Below are 15,802 nucleotides of genomic sequence, written 5' to 3' on the forward strand. Positions count from 1 at the left end.
CAAATATAAATTTTGGCTCTTGATGGCTTTTTTAATTGAGAGTCTCTTAAAACTGACTGGTTACTCTTAGTATAAGAATATAAAGTTGGGTATTTCTATTAGTAAATAAACATGTATTTATATGAAATATTGTCAAAATTACAATAAAAAAAATGCACTCTTTGTTTCAAGTGTAAATAATTTTAATAATATAATAATAATAATGTTAATTAATAATAGTAATATTGCAAAAAATGATTACAAATTAAAATAACTGTTTTATATTTAAATATATATTTTAAAGTGTAATTTATTCTTGTGTTGGTAAAGCTGAATTTTCAGTATCATTACTCCAGCCTTCAGTGTCACATGATCCTTCAGAAATCATTCTGATATGATTTGCTGCTCAAGTAACATTTATTATGGCTGCTGAAAATTCAGCTTTGCCACCACCGGAATAAATGATATTTTTAAACGTATTAAAATATAAAACAATTATTTTAAATTGTAGTAATATTTCACAATATAACTGTTTTTTATTGTATTTTTGATTTATCAAATAAATGCAGCCTTGGTGAGCATAAAAGACTTTCAGAAACATAAAAAATTGTAATGTTTCCAAACTTTAACAGGTACTGTAGCTATTAGCTACAGTCATTAGCCCACTTCTTTTTATGTAGGCTATATGGTATTTATTCCACAAAAAAAAAAAAAAAGTAAGTCCCATTGCATTTAAAAATGTTGTTCTGAAAATAAAAAGCACATCTAAATTAAATCGATTCTAAATACTTTATAAATAATCTTGAGTAAATACAATTAGGCTATAAAACAAATACAAAATTGTTTCTTTTTCCAGTCCACAAAATTCACAGGTATATCAAATATTCCTTTCCTAAACTTTCTTAGATAAATTCTATGTAGTATTTTGTAGGGTATTCCTTTAAATTTGTTTTGCATTTTTGAAATAAAGAATTACCTTTCCAGATGCCCTACAAATAAATTAAACATCTTCGAATGTGAGCACATAGTTATTTGGCTTAATATTATATTTATTTATTTCCTGCCCAAAATTTTAAAAAAAAGAAAAAGAAAAAAGAAAAAAGAAATCAAATACTGGAGGTAATACGCTAGGGGGCGTGTTTCCAACGCAGCGGGCTTCGCTGAGCTCACGGAAGGGACCAAAGTTTTTCTGCTGACAAACATGACGTCAGCTGGCGGAGCCCGTCAATGCGGTAGTGACAGCGGAGAAACGCACTAACTGGAAGAGCACAAACCTGACACTAAAACTAAGATTGAAACCCGGGCTGAAGGCGATCGGGAGAGAGCCCGAGGCCGCAAAAGAACAGCATGGGGAACGCGGAGAGCGGCTGTGGCGTTGGGAGCGGCGATGAGGAGGACCTAGAAACGGAGAGTCCCGTGTTCGCCGAGGGCAGCCCGGCCTCTGCGGCCACAGGCAACAGGGCCGGTAACGGAGGTGGCGGCGGCGGCAACAGCAACGGCGGCGGCGGCGGCGGTGGTGGTGGAGGTGGAGGAGCGGCAGGCTCCGGTCCGGGGAGAAGCGGAAGAAGTGCGGCGAACCAGCCGGCACCGATCTACGGACTCCCCACCCCTGAAGCTCTACTGGAACAGGTGAAGCTGCGAGAGGCAGCGGCCCGTATGAGCGACTCATGGGTCGCCATTTCGGAGTCGGTGCTGGCTCGCAACGAGAGCGCTCTGGTTCGCTGGCTGGAGGAACGGTTGAGCCGCGGGGAGGAGTCCGTCACCCTGGAGCAGTTCTGCGAGATGCTGGAGAGCAGAGACGCGCCCAGAGATGAGTGCGAGGAGGTGATGCAACAGTGTGCCTAGTTATTTAAATTCATGCCAATTCTGGTAATTAAAAAATTGAAGGTTCAGAACCCAAGAAGGGTGATTTTAGACATCGTAGTGCACTAAAGAAAAGCGCCTAAGTCCCGCCAACTAAACGATTAATTAGTAAATAAGTAATGTTCAAGTTGTGTAATTGACCCTTCAGCTCTACTCATCTGTGAGTGGTTATATTGTGTAATCCCTATCTTTCTATCACACGTTTGATAAAGACTTTTATTGGCTGTCTCCACGTAGTTTACTTCCAATCTAAAGAACGTTTTAAGTACATGTATTATGGGACTGTCATTATTAGATTTGCTTTGTCTTTTTTTTTATTGGCAGCTTCAGGTTTTGATTTGAATGACCAATTCATATTGACCACGGAGAAGTCCGACACATCTAGTGCCAGGTCTTGCTGTACTCTTCTTCTTGCCAATAAATATAATAAATTAAATTTGGCAATCACAAATCTTACTTTTAAAACATATTTCTACAGTTGACGTTCTGACTATTGGCTGCCCATTCGTATAAGTATATTTATATAATTGGTACGAATGATTATTTTATTCATGCACTATGGTATTTACGTGGTATTCTAAAAAGATGTATCCAAAAAACATGGTTGTACAGTGGTACTTTTGTGCCTTTCCTGATTTAACCATGACTCTTTCATTTGCTTTACAAATGAATCACATGCTGGCTCCAGTGTGTTTATGTAGGTGAAACAGACAACTGGTTTGAGAGAACTAGAGAGACCAGCAGAGTGACTGTTTTGTTGTCCTTTTTTTTTTTGTTTGTCTTCTCCTTTGTGTCCTGATATTTGTGCCACAGATTGTACAGACAGAAAAATAATCTCTTCCATTTGTGCTTTTCAGGCCTTTGGTCAGTTTGATGCTGAGGGTGATGGGATTGTTGATGTGGAGAACATGCTCATGGCACTGAAGAACTCCAATGGAGCCAATCTTCAGGGAGAACTCAGTCATGTGATCAGGCAACTTCAGGCATGCTCTTTGACACCAGGTGTGGAAACGGACATGAACATGCATATTTATTTGAATGCACTGGTGACAGGAGCACAGATGTCCTTAGTTGACCATTCTGGGTGATTATGCAAATGACTGTCAGTGTTTGACCCAGTTGTTTTCCTCTTTTACCCTTCATGCTTATCCAGGATTTGTGGATATCTTCTCCAAGTCCAAGGACCGCCTCAAAGCGCATGCCTCCAAAATTCTGAAATTCTTGCACCGGAATCGCATCCCCAGTAGCGCCATTCCATTCCCTGTGCTGGAAGGCTACAACAGCATCTGCACCATGAGGTCATCTGTAGTGCAAGACTTCCTGGATTACCTTCTGCAGAAGGAGAAAGGTGAATGGCAAATGGGGGGTGGGGTCGTAACAAAAATTAACAATATATATAATATATAAGGGCTATATATATATATATATATATATATATATATATATATATATTTATATATATGGGCTGTCAAACGATTAAAATTTTTAATCGAATTAATTAATCGAATTAATCGCAAATTAATTGCACATCTAATTTGGCTGAGAAATTACCCCCCAAAAATAATTTAAAGTCATTATTGTGTTAATTGAGAAAAGCAAATAGAGATTACAAAAAGTAGCTTCAGAAAAAAATGTTTTTTATTTAATTCAACAGAGAATTTATTACACACATACGGTTAGGCTTCAGGCCATGAGGTTGAGTGAATGATGACAGAGTTTTTTAATGAAATGATACTCTAAATAAGAAACTAAAAATGCCAGTTGCAAGCGCTGTAATTGGTCTTCTAGAACCCCTCGCTCAGGTCAAAAAACTGGCACGGAGCAATCGGAGAAGAGCGAGCGTTTTCAACTTCCATAGGAATGAAAAAACGCTCTGTTTCTGGGGACACAGGCAGTCATACTGCAACAAAAGTCGTTACCTATTTGCTGCTTCTCTGGCACTTCTATTTGTAAGCTTTTCTGACAACGGACATGACAAGCTACTTCTTCGGCTTTTGCTTTGATACTCAACATGACCGCGGACACTCCCTATTAGTGGTCTGCATGCACGTCGACGCGGACAACGACGCAGAAGTATAAATGAAAACAGACGCATAGCCTACAGTGCAGAGGCTCTGGCGTAGGTCCAGCACAGAAGTATAAATCAGCCTTCATTCATTCGATTCATTCAAATGGCTGATTCATTCAGGAATGAAGTAAATGGCTCTCTTTATGAAAGGGCAATTGAATCATTGGTTACCCCGATTGATTCACTCAAAACGCAGATTCATTCAGAAACAAAGCACCACTGTATGTTGCTTAGAGACGCACAGCAGTTCTGCTCTGGCTTTATAGGTACTTTTGTCATTGGCAAAATTGCGCAAAAGCAGACAATATTGTTTTTGTGCTTGTGTTAACCACAGACTTTATTTCAGGCATTTAACCAAAAACCCATTAACCCATTTGGGACAATATCTTGTGCTTGTGTTAACCACAGACCTTATTTCAGGAATTTAACCAAAAACTGCCATGATGCCATGAGAGAATGGAACCGGAAGTGCAAAAATGCTAACTCATTTGTGGGTTTTAGGACTCATTACTAAATTCTATTGAAAACAAAACATTATTTTAACGATTTTTATTTTGTGTTGCTAGTGGTGAAACTTACTGTGGATAAAATATGTGAACATTTTCATTTCATCTCTTTCATTGCCCTTCATCTTCATATTCTGATGACTCTCCTTTCAGATTTAGACATCCAGTACAGAGCAGAGCTCAATCATGACCCAGATGTGGATAAGGTCAAAGTGGTCACCCAGTGCTACAGCTTCATCGAGGCTTCGTCCAATAGTGCAGATATCAACAAGTTGACCAACGGTGAGACCGTGTCTTTCTGGCAGTCGGACGGCAGCGCTCGCTCACATTGGATAAGGCAAGCTGCTTATTTCATTGGTGCATCTACATGGAATTAAAATATCGCTGATAATGTCTCACATTCCATTATCTTTGTTAAATAACTAGTTAAATATGACCACTCATCTGTTTCACAGGTTAAAAATGAAGCCAGACATAGTTTTGAGACGGTTGGCCATTGCAGTTGCGTCTAATGACCACAGCTACATGCCGCAGCTGGTTTCTGTAGCTGTAGGGAAGAGCCGGCGTTCCCTGCAGGAGATCAGAGATGTGAGGATCCCCAGTAACGTCACGGGTTATGTACCGCTGCTAGAAAATGCCAACATCAACCATCCCTGTGAGCACACGCACAGTGTTTTGTTTGAAGTTTAGAGTTGTACAATACTGTTCAAAAGTTTGGGGTTTTTGAAAGAGTCCCTTATGCTCACCAAGGCTACATTTATTTGAAAAAAAAAAAAAAACTGTAATATTGTGAAATAGTATTACAATTTAAAAATAATTTTTTTAATATCTTCTAAAATGTAATTTATTCCTGTGACTTTAAGCATCAGTCTTCAGTGTCACATGATTCTTCAGAAATCATTCTAATATGCTGATTTGCTGCTCAAGAAACATTCCTTATTATCAGATAATAAGAACCGTTGTGCTGTTTAATATTTTTGTAGAAACAGTAATACTTTTTTTTTTTTTCAGGATTCTTTGATAAATAATAAGTTCAAAAGAATAGCATTTATTTGAAATATAAATCTTTTGTAACATTATGAATGTCTTTACTGTCACTTTTGATCAATTTAATGCATCCTTGTGGAATAATTTCTTTCAAAAAATCTTACCCCGAACTTTTGCACAGTAGTGTATATGTATTTTGAATATGCATACTATGAGTGGAATGTAAAGAGTGACTGTGATTTATGTATTTCAAGTATATATCCACTAATTCTATCCACATGAATGCAAGAAGTCAGAAAGCCTTTGTAAACTCACACAGAACTTCCTTTTGTCTCTCAGACATTCAGATAAACATTAAGCGCTGCCTTAGCGATGGCTGTGACACACGTATTCACGGTCTGAAGACAATGGGCTACCAGATCACCAAGAGCAAAGAGGTTTCAGTATCTGATGCCTCAGCTATATGGTATCTGTCGCTCCTCACATCTCTGGTCACCGCTTCCATGGAAACCAACCCTGTGCTTGCGCAGACAGTCCTACAGAGCACACAGTAAGTCAAGAGAAATGACTAATGAATTTTTGCTTCTCTGTAGTGATAGTACTATATTTGTTGCTTTTTAGTCACATGCTGCACAAATCCAGCTTTTGATTTACACACCCCCAGTTTCACAGACAGGGTTTAAGCATAGTCCCAGACTTTGAGCTGTTTTTACTGAAAGCAACTTGCACTGACATAACTTAAAATGTCAGTGCCATTGTTTTGTCTCAAGATGCACACCAGTAATGTTTTTTTTTTTTTACTAAGTCACATTTATAAAAGCTACTTACTAAATGTCCTAATTAAACTAAGGCCTAATCCTGGCTTAATCTAAGCCATGTCTGTGAAAGCAGGCCATAGTGTCCTAGATGGGAACTTTCGTTCTCTATATTGCCTAATGCATTTTGAGGTTACACTTTATTTTAAGCTGACGTAGTTACATTGCACTTACTCAAATAAGTACTGAGTAATATTAAGTACATGTATTTATGACTATAGAGTTAAGGTTAGGGATTGGTTTTGGGTTAGTTACTTGTAATTATGCATCATTTATTGTTATTACTATAGTAAGGACATGTAGTCACATGTCACTACATCACCTTAAAATAAAGTGTTACCCATTTTGATTTAAAAAATTGACAGTCACAATTTTTGAGACATTTACACTACCGTTCAAAAGTTTCTTTTTTGAAAATATGAATACTTTTATTCAGCAATGAAGCATTAAATTGATCAAAAGTGACGGTAAAGAAATTTATAATGTTACAAAAAAAAATCCATTTCAAATAAATGCTGTTGTTTTTAATTTTTGTATTCATCAAATTATCCTTAAAAATGTATCATGGTATCTATGAAATTATTAAGCAGCACAACCATTTTGTAGCATTATAAACACTGATATTAATGAGATGTTTTTGATTTTTTTTTTTTTTTAATTGATTAAATAAATGCAGCCTTAGTTAATGAGACTTCTTTCAAAAACATAAAAAAAAAATTATCTTTGAATGGTAGTATATATGGTTTTGTTCTGATTAACCCCTTCATTTGTTCAGAACAATTCATTTACTGTTTTTTACACTTGTTCTCCAGGAAAGCCTTACAACACATGCCACCCCTGTCCTTAACACCGTCTTCGACGGAGTTCCCCAAATTCTTCTCTGCAAACATTCTGGAAGAGGTGGACGGCTTTTTACTGCGCATAGCAGAGTAAGAATCAAGCTGTACTAGCACAAGCTCAGCTCAACTTACATTTAAATGTGTTATTAAGAGGTCAAAACAATGCTGACGGGGACTGCAATAACGGCAAACCCCTTTCGGTTTTAATTATACAATACGAGTCAACCTGATAATAATGGGAAACTGTTTTCTATCAGTGAATAATTACAGCTGTTTCATCTGAATGTAATTGGACACTCTGCCATTCTCTGCTGAGAAAGCTTATCAGAAGTGCTTTGCTTTTAATCGTCCCACCTCTCTCTAGCTGCTGTGTGTCTCCTGAGGCTGAGCTGACTCTGTTAGCGTTCGCTCTGGCTCGAGGCAGCGTGGCTAAAGTCCTCATCTCTTTGTCTGGTATCTGTGAGCATCTGGAATCAGAATACAGAGCTTCCTCACTGCTGGCCTCTATGGGGTTGGTCCGGTTAAGACTTCTCTACCGTAACGGTAATTGACATTAGTTCCGTAGACAAATTATTTTTGATACTTTGATGAAATGAACTCCTACATGTGATGATCCCCATAACTATATATGAATGTGCACTGCAAGACACTTATTTTTTTAATGAGGTATTTTAGTATAATTTATATACTATTATGGTAATAATTCATATTTTAAATTAGCTTTTATTTTTATATGTTTATATTGCTTATTTGGTAATATTATGTGCTTTTTTTTTTTTATTTTTATTTTTTTTTTATATATATTAAAGGGATATTTCACCCAAAAATGAAAATTCTGTCATCATTTACTCACCGTCAAGTTGTTCCAAACCTATATAAATTTCTTTCTTCTGTTGAACACAAAAGAAGATATTTGGAAGAATATGGCTAACCAAACAGTTAATGGGCCCCATTGACTTCCATATGGAAAAAAATACTATGGAAGTCAATGAGGTCCATCAACAGTTTAGTTTCTGACTTTTTTCAAAATATCTTCTTTTGTGTTTAGCAGAAGAAAGAAATTCATACAGGTTTGGAACAACTTGAGAGTGAGCAAATGATGACAGAATTTTCATTTTTGTGTGAACTATCCCTTTAAGTTTTGTTGTTCTATTTAGCTTTTATTTATTTTAATTTCAGTTTTAGTTTTAGTCATTTTAGTACTTCAACTTATTTTATTTCAGTTAGTTGCCATTGCGTCACACTTCTAATTTACATCTAATATTTATAAACATTGTTTTTCAACTATTTGTAATTTATTTTATTTTATTTTATTTTATTTAAGCTTTCTTTCAACACTGATCTAGCTGTTTTTTTTATCCTTGTTCATTACTGCTAAAATAATTTTTTCTTGAAATAAGAAACACCTTTCAACCCAGTTTGAAAACCCCTGCCATAGAGTATCTTTACATTGATTTTTTTTTTTTTTGTTTGTTTGTTTTCCTGATTTTAGTTACAAATTTCTTTTGCAGCTCCACATAGCTGTATTAAAAATATCTAATATTGATTAGAAGAGATTAGTCATTACTGCACAAAATTTCACTTTCAGCGAAAACAGACAAAAATACAGATACAAACACTTAAAACTCGACAGGTTGAGTCTACTTAGGATGAGGTGTAGTAATCCAATTTCTGCATTTACAGTTGTTTAGAAACAGGAATTAGCTGAATTGGCTCACAGCATTGTAATACATGTAAACCTTTGTGTGTGTATGTGTGTAGGTAAACCCCTCCAGCTCCATCTGCAGGCATGTGATGTGAAGAGTAAAGAAGAAAAGTCTGGCCCCGAAAACATGCTGACAGAGCCCAACACTGGAGATGGTGCGCAAACCATACATAACGTTCCAAATAATACTGGTTTTAAAATATGAGAAGGGAGGGTCAGGTATTTTGGTCAAGTACTTCACAGATAAAGTAGAGAGAGTACTGGGATGGATAGGGACAAAAGTTGCTACAAACCTTTCTCTGTGGAGAGAACAAATATGTTTTTTTTTATTTTATTTTTTTTATTTTACATAATCTGTTTTGCTTAGAAACAAAGTAAAAGTTGAGACTTTAAAAGTAGATGTTTCATTTGAGATGTTTCAACCTGCAGGTTTTCTGACAGAGAATGGAAAGAGGAAAGCCAGTGTGATTCTGTCCACTGAAAACCAGAGCTGCTTCCAGGTCACACAGATCAAGATAAAAGTGAGAGAAGCTTCAGTGCACACTTGAACTTTTGTGTTTTATACTACATAAACATGAAATTAGAACATTTGTATGGTTGTTAAAACACAAACTGATTTCATCTGCTTATCCTAGTTTTAAAGCAGTGCCATGTTCTTCCACCTCAGGTGCGTAAAGGAGCCATTGGTGCTAAATGTGGCTTGGTGTTTGCCTACAATGACAGCGAGCCATTTGATGCCGATAAACACTTCAAAAGATTCAAAAAGTTTGACAGCTGGGACTACAAAGACTATAAAGAATTTCTCCAAGACAGGTATGTCACATTCTTAGTCTGTAACATGCTTAGTTGTTGATTTATTCATCTGGAGTTAATTTGCATTACACTTTTGCTCATAAGAGACAGCCAAATGCTGAGCACATGAACTTTAAATGGTGCTTGTTATGGAGTGTGTGAGAGAGAGCAGCTTGTGTGAGAATGTATTGTCTTGCCCAGTACATGTGAGTGTATTTTGGTCTTTGCATGTGTGCACACGGCCAAGAAGGCTGTAAATTCAGTGAGAATGTTTTTGTCAGTCAATTGACCTCTCGCTATTATCTGCCTCTGTACCCCACACACACTGTCACGTGTATCACATTCACACACAAACACATACTCTTCAGCACGAGGATACCAGACACCAGTGAGGAGGAGCCCATTGGCTGGTTTGAGGTGGAGGAGGACTGGAACGACGTGGAGATCAAGCTGCAACAATGCAGAGTGTCAAAAGTATGGACTTTCTTTCTTTCTTTCTTTCTTTCTGTCTTTCTGTCTGTCTGTCTGTCTGTCTAGGTTATGGGAAAACCCTTAAAATACATGATAAACAATAAAATACAGACTGTTTAAACATTCATGTTGTCATGGCAAAGTAACCCAGTAGCTTTCCACAAAAAGTGAAAAGGTACCATATATACAAGTGACGCAAATGTGCGAAGCAAGCAAAGCCCGCAGGAATTACTGTATGTCCATTACTCCCACCTTAAAATGAATGACTCAGACATCATTAGTTGATTCCATGGAGGATTTGAAGTCAACTAATCTTAATGTGAGCTTGCAGTCGATTGTAAGAAAGGGATTAAGCAGACTAAATGATTGGAGTCTGGCATGCATCACGTGAGAGAAGTCTAATATTTCACCGGAAGACTGCATTATGACATTGATTAAAAATGATGAAATATGCATGGATGAATCATTCACAGAAGGGTGAATAACATGCATTTAGAAAACGGATAAGGTGCATTTTTTTTTTTCATGGCGACTCTAATAAGAAAATTACACTTTCACATCTTTTTTTCACATCTCTTTTTTTCTCACAGTCTTTTTTCACTTTCACTTTTTCATTCTCTGCTTGTCTGTTTTAGTTCTATTGTAAGTATGTTTTACTGTAAGAATGGAAAGACAAGTCGAAATAATTTTCTGTATGTCATTGTCACAAATGCTTTGATCTTTAATTCAAAACATTGTTGAGTGGATGCTATTAAATATGGAAACTCTAAAAACTGTATTTATATGCATAAGACAATACACACTCGATTAACATAACCTTTCTCTGTCTCTGCATGTAGTTTCTGATGGTGAAGTTCCTGTGTGCTAGGCAGGACACAGCAGAGCGGTTGGGGGTTCAGCAGATGAGTTTCAGTGGTTATTTGTGTCCAGACTCTGAGCGGATGGAGGATGTGGAGGATCTGAGTTCTCAGACCGAGGGGAGCGCCTCAGACCTGGTTACAGGTCTCACACTCATGAAGAAAACCCTTTATTTCATCCAGCAGCTCACAAGAGATATGGTATACCCACCAATTGTCCTCTTGCAAGGGGTCTCACAATGACTTTGAACTGATTTATTTTAACACAACTCTAAAATTCATAATGCATTTTTTGTGAACTTTGCATGCATCTTTAAAGAGAGCTGTATAAACCCTGAGCCTATGTTACAGGATGTGTCTCTGTCCAAGCAGAAGTCTCTGCTGGACTTTAGTGACCTCAGCCTGCTGCTGTTCTGGGACTTTTACCGCAAACTCAAATCAATGTGAGTAAAGCTGTAATATGAATGTATGTTTTTTAATATTTATATGTGCATGGATTTTATTTTAAATATTTATGAATGGGATTTTACACCATGACATAAATAAATAAATAAAAAAAAAACATGCTGCACTATTTCTAGGCCACTAATCAGAAAAATATATTTGTGATATTGATCATGTGACACTTTCTTCAAATGGTCAGATTTTCTTGCTTCCTGTGATTTAGATTTCTCTGAAGTCCACTTGACATGAAATTTCAAGCCAAGAAAATAGGGTACTATGATGTGACATACTCTACTTCATGTTAAATTATTTTAAACAAAATATTAAAAATATATACAGTATATTTTAGAATTTTTTCCATTTAAAGGCATGGTTCACCCAAAAATGAAAATTTCTGTCATTAAGCACTCACCCTCATGTCATTCAAAACCTGTAAGACTTTAGTTCATCTTCGGAACACAAATTAAGATATATTCAATGAAATCTGAGAGCTTTCTGTCCCTCCATAGACATCTACACAACTGACAATTTGACGCTTCAAAAAGTTCACAAAGAGATCGCAAAACTAATCCATATGAATTGAGTGGTTTAGTCTAAATTTTCTGAAGAGGCACGATCACTTTATATGATGAACAGATTTAAGTTAGGCTTTTATTCACATATAAAATACATAAAAAAAACTTTTAAAATGAACTAATGAAGGCAAAAATAGAATACAAAATACAAACCGTTTTTAAATACAGACTGAGATGAGAGTAGTGTGGCCTTTTCTGTTGTAAAATTTCAAATGTAATTTTTTCCTGTGATGGCAAAACTAAATTTTCAGCATCATTACTCCATTCTTCAGTGTCAGATGATCCTTCAGAAATCATTCTAATATGCTGCTCAAGAAACATTTCTTTTTATTATGTTGAAAATAGCTGTGCTGCTTGATATTTTTGTGGAGTAAAAATAAACTAATGACGATAAAAAGCAATGTGCATGGACCATCCATGGACAAACTTGTCTTTTCCATGATGCATTCCCTTAAAGGAAATGTGCTGAATTGTCAAGTTTTGTCTGTGTTAACGTGTTTCTCTATTGTGTGTGTGTGTGTGTGTGTGTGTGTGTGTACACTCACAGTGAGGGAGAGGAGGCTGTAAAGACACGAGTTCTCCTGCTTCAGCTGCTCCAGAACTGCTTCCCAATGCTGCCCAGCCTGACAGAGTCCCAGCCGTCAGACATCACAGCCTCAGCGTCAGCATCACCCTCAGCCAGTGCAGACGTGGACCCTGCAGAAGCTGTCAGAGAGCTCTACAGTCACTTGTGTCAAGGTTAGACTAGCATACTGCTCTGTATGACTCAATGTCACAAGAAACATTTACTGATATTATCAGTGTTGAAAACCGTGATCATTATTTCAGGATTCTTTGATGAATAGAAAGTTCAAAAGAACAACATTTATTTGAAATAGAAATCTCTTGTAACATTATAAAAGTATTTACTGTCACTTTAATGCATCCTTGCTGAATAAAAGTATTAATAAAAATAAAGAAAAAAGAAAACGTACCAGCCCTAAACTTTTGAACGATAATGTAGTATCAACTTTCCAAAATATCAGTTAAAGTTGATGGCTTAACAACTAAAGAATGATGTCTTTAAAGCATTCACTTAAAAGCCATGGAGTTAGAACATTGTGTTTTGATTAGTGGTTAAGAGAGTAACTCATAGTTTTTGCACTGTGCAGTGGTGGACGGGCCTGAAGTAGAGACTGCAGTGGAGAAAGCTCTGAGGAAAGAAGCTGTGAAAGCCATTCTTAATGGAGCCGCCATCTTCTACCCTAACAAACAGAGCCGGAGGGACAAACTCTTCCACATGATGGTAAGACTCTAAGAGTGTACTTGCCTTGACTGAATATGTTATTGAATTGCTTTTATATGAGCAATTTTTTTTTGTTATCTGCTTTTCTTAGCAAAACATAACTGATGAAAATCAACCGGAGTCTGTAAAACTGACATTTGAGTCTCTCTGCAGTTACTTTAGGTATGAAACGCCTCTCTTTAAACTACCACTCCCCATCCTGTCCTGTAGAACTATATATCTTAATTCCTGCTCTCACACATTCTCTCGCTCATCTTTGTTTCCAGTGATCAGGACCCAAAAGGTCTCCTTATGCTGCCCCCTAAAGGAGCCCCGTCTGACTTTGACATCTCGCCTATCCTGACCGTCATGGACACACTGCTCATTGTGGCCACTAGAGAGGCATGTTGACATCTGCCAACCTCATCTAGTCACCTCATCTGCACACATATGCAAACTCCTGCAAATAGCTGACACATGCTTTAGATGTTTACATTGTGCATTATTATCTGTTAGCTGACACCTCATATTGTAATGCATTGTATTACAACTCACTAAGAGGTTTCACTTGTCTAGTAGCTTTATGAAGAGTAATGTGATGTTTATCCATGTAAGAATGTCCCTCTCCCTTTTTTCAGTGTGAGGTGTTGATGTTGGACTCCAGAGGAGGATCCATTTGGAGGGTCCTGCTGTCTCTGTTCTGGGCTCTACAGGGCAGCCTGCTGTCCTGGTGTTTCCTGCAGCTTAAAGCAGGAACTGCCACCTCTTCTGATCTGGCCAGGGAAATTCTGCTTAAATGTTAGTGTGCTTTTCTTAGTTTTCCATTCTGCTTGTCTAGAGCCTTTCAAAATACAGTGGGGTCCAGAAGTCTGAGAATGCTTCTATTGTGCTAAAAGATTTATATTTTAAAGCCTTTGTCATTACAAATTGTATTATCAACATAACAATTGAAAAGTTGAATTGAAGAGTTGGATTTTATGGATTTCAGCACTCAAGCAGCATGTGTCTGTGTAAAACCCGATCATCTTGAAATTTAGTTTTAAACTTTAGATTTTGATTCTTAGATTTTCAGAGTTCACTTTTGATCCCACTGTATTCCGAATAGTTTTGTAGTCTCTATAATGATGTAGTCCAGTTCCATGCATTTTTATTTGCCTTCAGATAGTAGAGTTCTGTAAAACAGCAAATGTTTGTGTAAAATTTTCAGTAACTGCACTTTTTAGTTTAGTACTAAGCTATACTGTCAGCTATTTTTGACTGTCAAATAGCAAGTTGTACCTCAGAGCAAATAGCGAACATGACACATACACTACCATTCAAAAGTTTGGGCTCAGTAAGATTCAGCAAGGACACATTCAATTTATCAAGAGACATTAAAGACATTTATAAATATAACATATTTATATTTCAAATAAATGCTGTTTTTTGAACTTTCTATTCATAAAACAATTCTGGAAAAAAAAAAAATACAATTTCCACAAATAAATTGAGCAGCACAACATTGTTAATAATAAGAAATGTTACTTGAGCACCAAATCAGCATATTAGAATGATTTCTAAAGGATCATGTGACACTGAAGGCTGGCATAATGCCTGATAAAAATTCAGCTTTGCCATCACAGGAATAATTTACATCTTAAAATGTATTAAAATAGAAAACATATTTTAAGTTGTAATATTTTTTCACAGTATTTTTACTGTATTTTTGAACAAATACATAAAAAAAAAAAAACTTACAGACACCAAACATTTGAACGGTAGTGATTATTTGCAGTGGTCTGTCACAGTGTGAATACATCTATGTTGTTTTTCTTGGCTATTAGATGTGGAACAGTTCCTTTCGGGTACCAGAGACATACTGAGTCCTCTTATTAAGCGTTTCACTGGAGCTGAGATCATGGAGAAACTCAGTGGATCTATCCTTGCCATGGCAACAAGACAGCTGGTAGCACACCGCTTTGTCCAACTATATATGTGTCTTTATTTCATTATTTATTCTGTTATTTATGTTTCTGCATGTATGTGTATATATATAAGTGTGTACGGTGTCCTGTTATAGACAATTTTCCTGCTTGAGCTGTGCGCTCTGGATATTCCTCACTGTGTGCTGCTCAAAAGATTCTACCCTCTGGCAGACATGCTTAAGAAGCTGTCAAGTGACACAGAGGACATCTTCTCCAAGGTCAGTTCACTGTGTCTTAAAGGGTTAGTTCACCCAAAAATGAAAATAATGTCATTAATTACTCACGCTCATGTCGTTCTACACCCGTAAGACCTTCGTTCATCTTCGGAACACAAATTAAGATATTTTTGTTGAAATCCAATGGCTCAGTGAGGCCTGCATAGCCACTGATGACACTTCCTCTCTCAAGATCCATTAATGTACTAAAAACATATTTAAATCAGTTCATGTGAGTACAGTGGTTCAATATTAATATTATAAAGTGACGAGAATATTTTTGGTGTGCCAAAAAAACAAAAGAACGACTTGTATAGTGACGGCGGATTTCAAAACACTGCTTCATTGAGCTTCGGAGCAGTTTAAATCTTTTGTGTTCTGAGCGTTATGAATCTTTTGACATTTGAATCTTTTGACATGTTCAAGTAAAAAAATAAATGGAATTAAAATTACTGAGT

At 36.7% G+C, this 15,802-nt stretch overlaps 1 protein-coding gene across 2 annotated transcripts in view; it reads left to right on the forward strand.

Annotated features, from left to right (window-relative positions):
- Positions 1 to 562: 562 nt before the first annotated feature.
- Positions 563 to 15,802, forward strand: part of zzef1 (zinc finger, ZZ-type with EF hand domain 1) — a 48,983-nt gene continuing 33,743 nt past the window's right edge. The window contains exons 1-21 of one of the 2 annotated variants that reach the window (XM_051895198.1): positions 563 to 1,803; positions 2,700 to 2,844; positions 2,996 to 3,190; positions 4,570 to 4,753; positions 4,872 to 5,071; positions 5,743 to 5,953; positions 7,031 to 7,147; positions 7,422 to 7,600; positions 8,819 to 8,917; positions 9,192 to 9,283; positions 9,430 to 9,575; positions 9,923 to 10,028; positions 10,865 to 11,083; positions 11,255 to 11,325; positions 12,449 to 12,639; positions 13,053 to 13,186; positions 13,278 to 13,348; positions 13,453 to 13,567; positions 13,804 to 13,963; positions 14,989 to 15,110; positions 15,225 to 15,347. In XM_051895198.1, coding sequence (XP_051751158.1) covers positions 1,327 to 1,803; positions 2,700 to 2,844; positions 2,996 to 3,190; positions 4,570 to 4,753; positions 4,872 to 5,071; positions 5,743 to 5,953; positions 7,031 to 7,147; positions 7,422 to 7,600; positions 8,819 to 8,917; positions 9,192 to 9,283; positions 9,430 to 9,575; positions 9,923 to 10,028; positions 10,865 to 11,083; positions 11,255 to 11,325; positions 12,449 to 12,639; positions 13,053 to 13,186; positions 13,278 to 13,348; positions 13,453 to 13,567; positions 13,804 to 13,963; positions 14,989 to 15,110; positions 15,225 to 15,347 — 3,357 coding nt within the window. In that variant the 5' untranslated portion in view covers positions 563 to 1,326. Of the gene's footprint in view, positions 1,804 to 2,699; positions 2,845 to 2,995; positions 3,191 to 4,569; positions 4,754 to 4,871; positions 5,072 to 5,742; positions 5,954 to 7,030; positions 7,148 to 7,421; positions 7,601 to 8,818; positions 8,918 to 9,191; positions 9,284 to 9,429; positions 9,576 to 9,922; positions 10,029 to 10,864; positions 11,084 to 11,233; positions 11,326 to 12,448; positions 12,640 to 13,052; positions 13,187 to 13,277; positions 13,349 to 13,452; positions 13,568 to 13,803; positions 13,964 to 14,988; positions 15,111 to 15,224; positions 15,348 to 15,802 lie in introns of both variants that reach the window. The other variant, XM_051895197.1, reaches the window with a different exon arrangement.

This window comes from Ctenopharyngodon idella, chromosome 5 (genome assembly GCF_019924925.1).
Source record: "Ctenopharyngodon idella isolate HZGC_01 chromosome 5, HZGC01, whole genome shotgun sequence".
Lineage (NCBI taxonomy): Eukaryota > Metazoa > Chordata > Actinopteri > Cypriniformes > Xenocyprididae > Ctenopharyngodon > Ctenopharyngodon idella.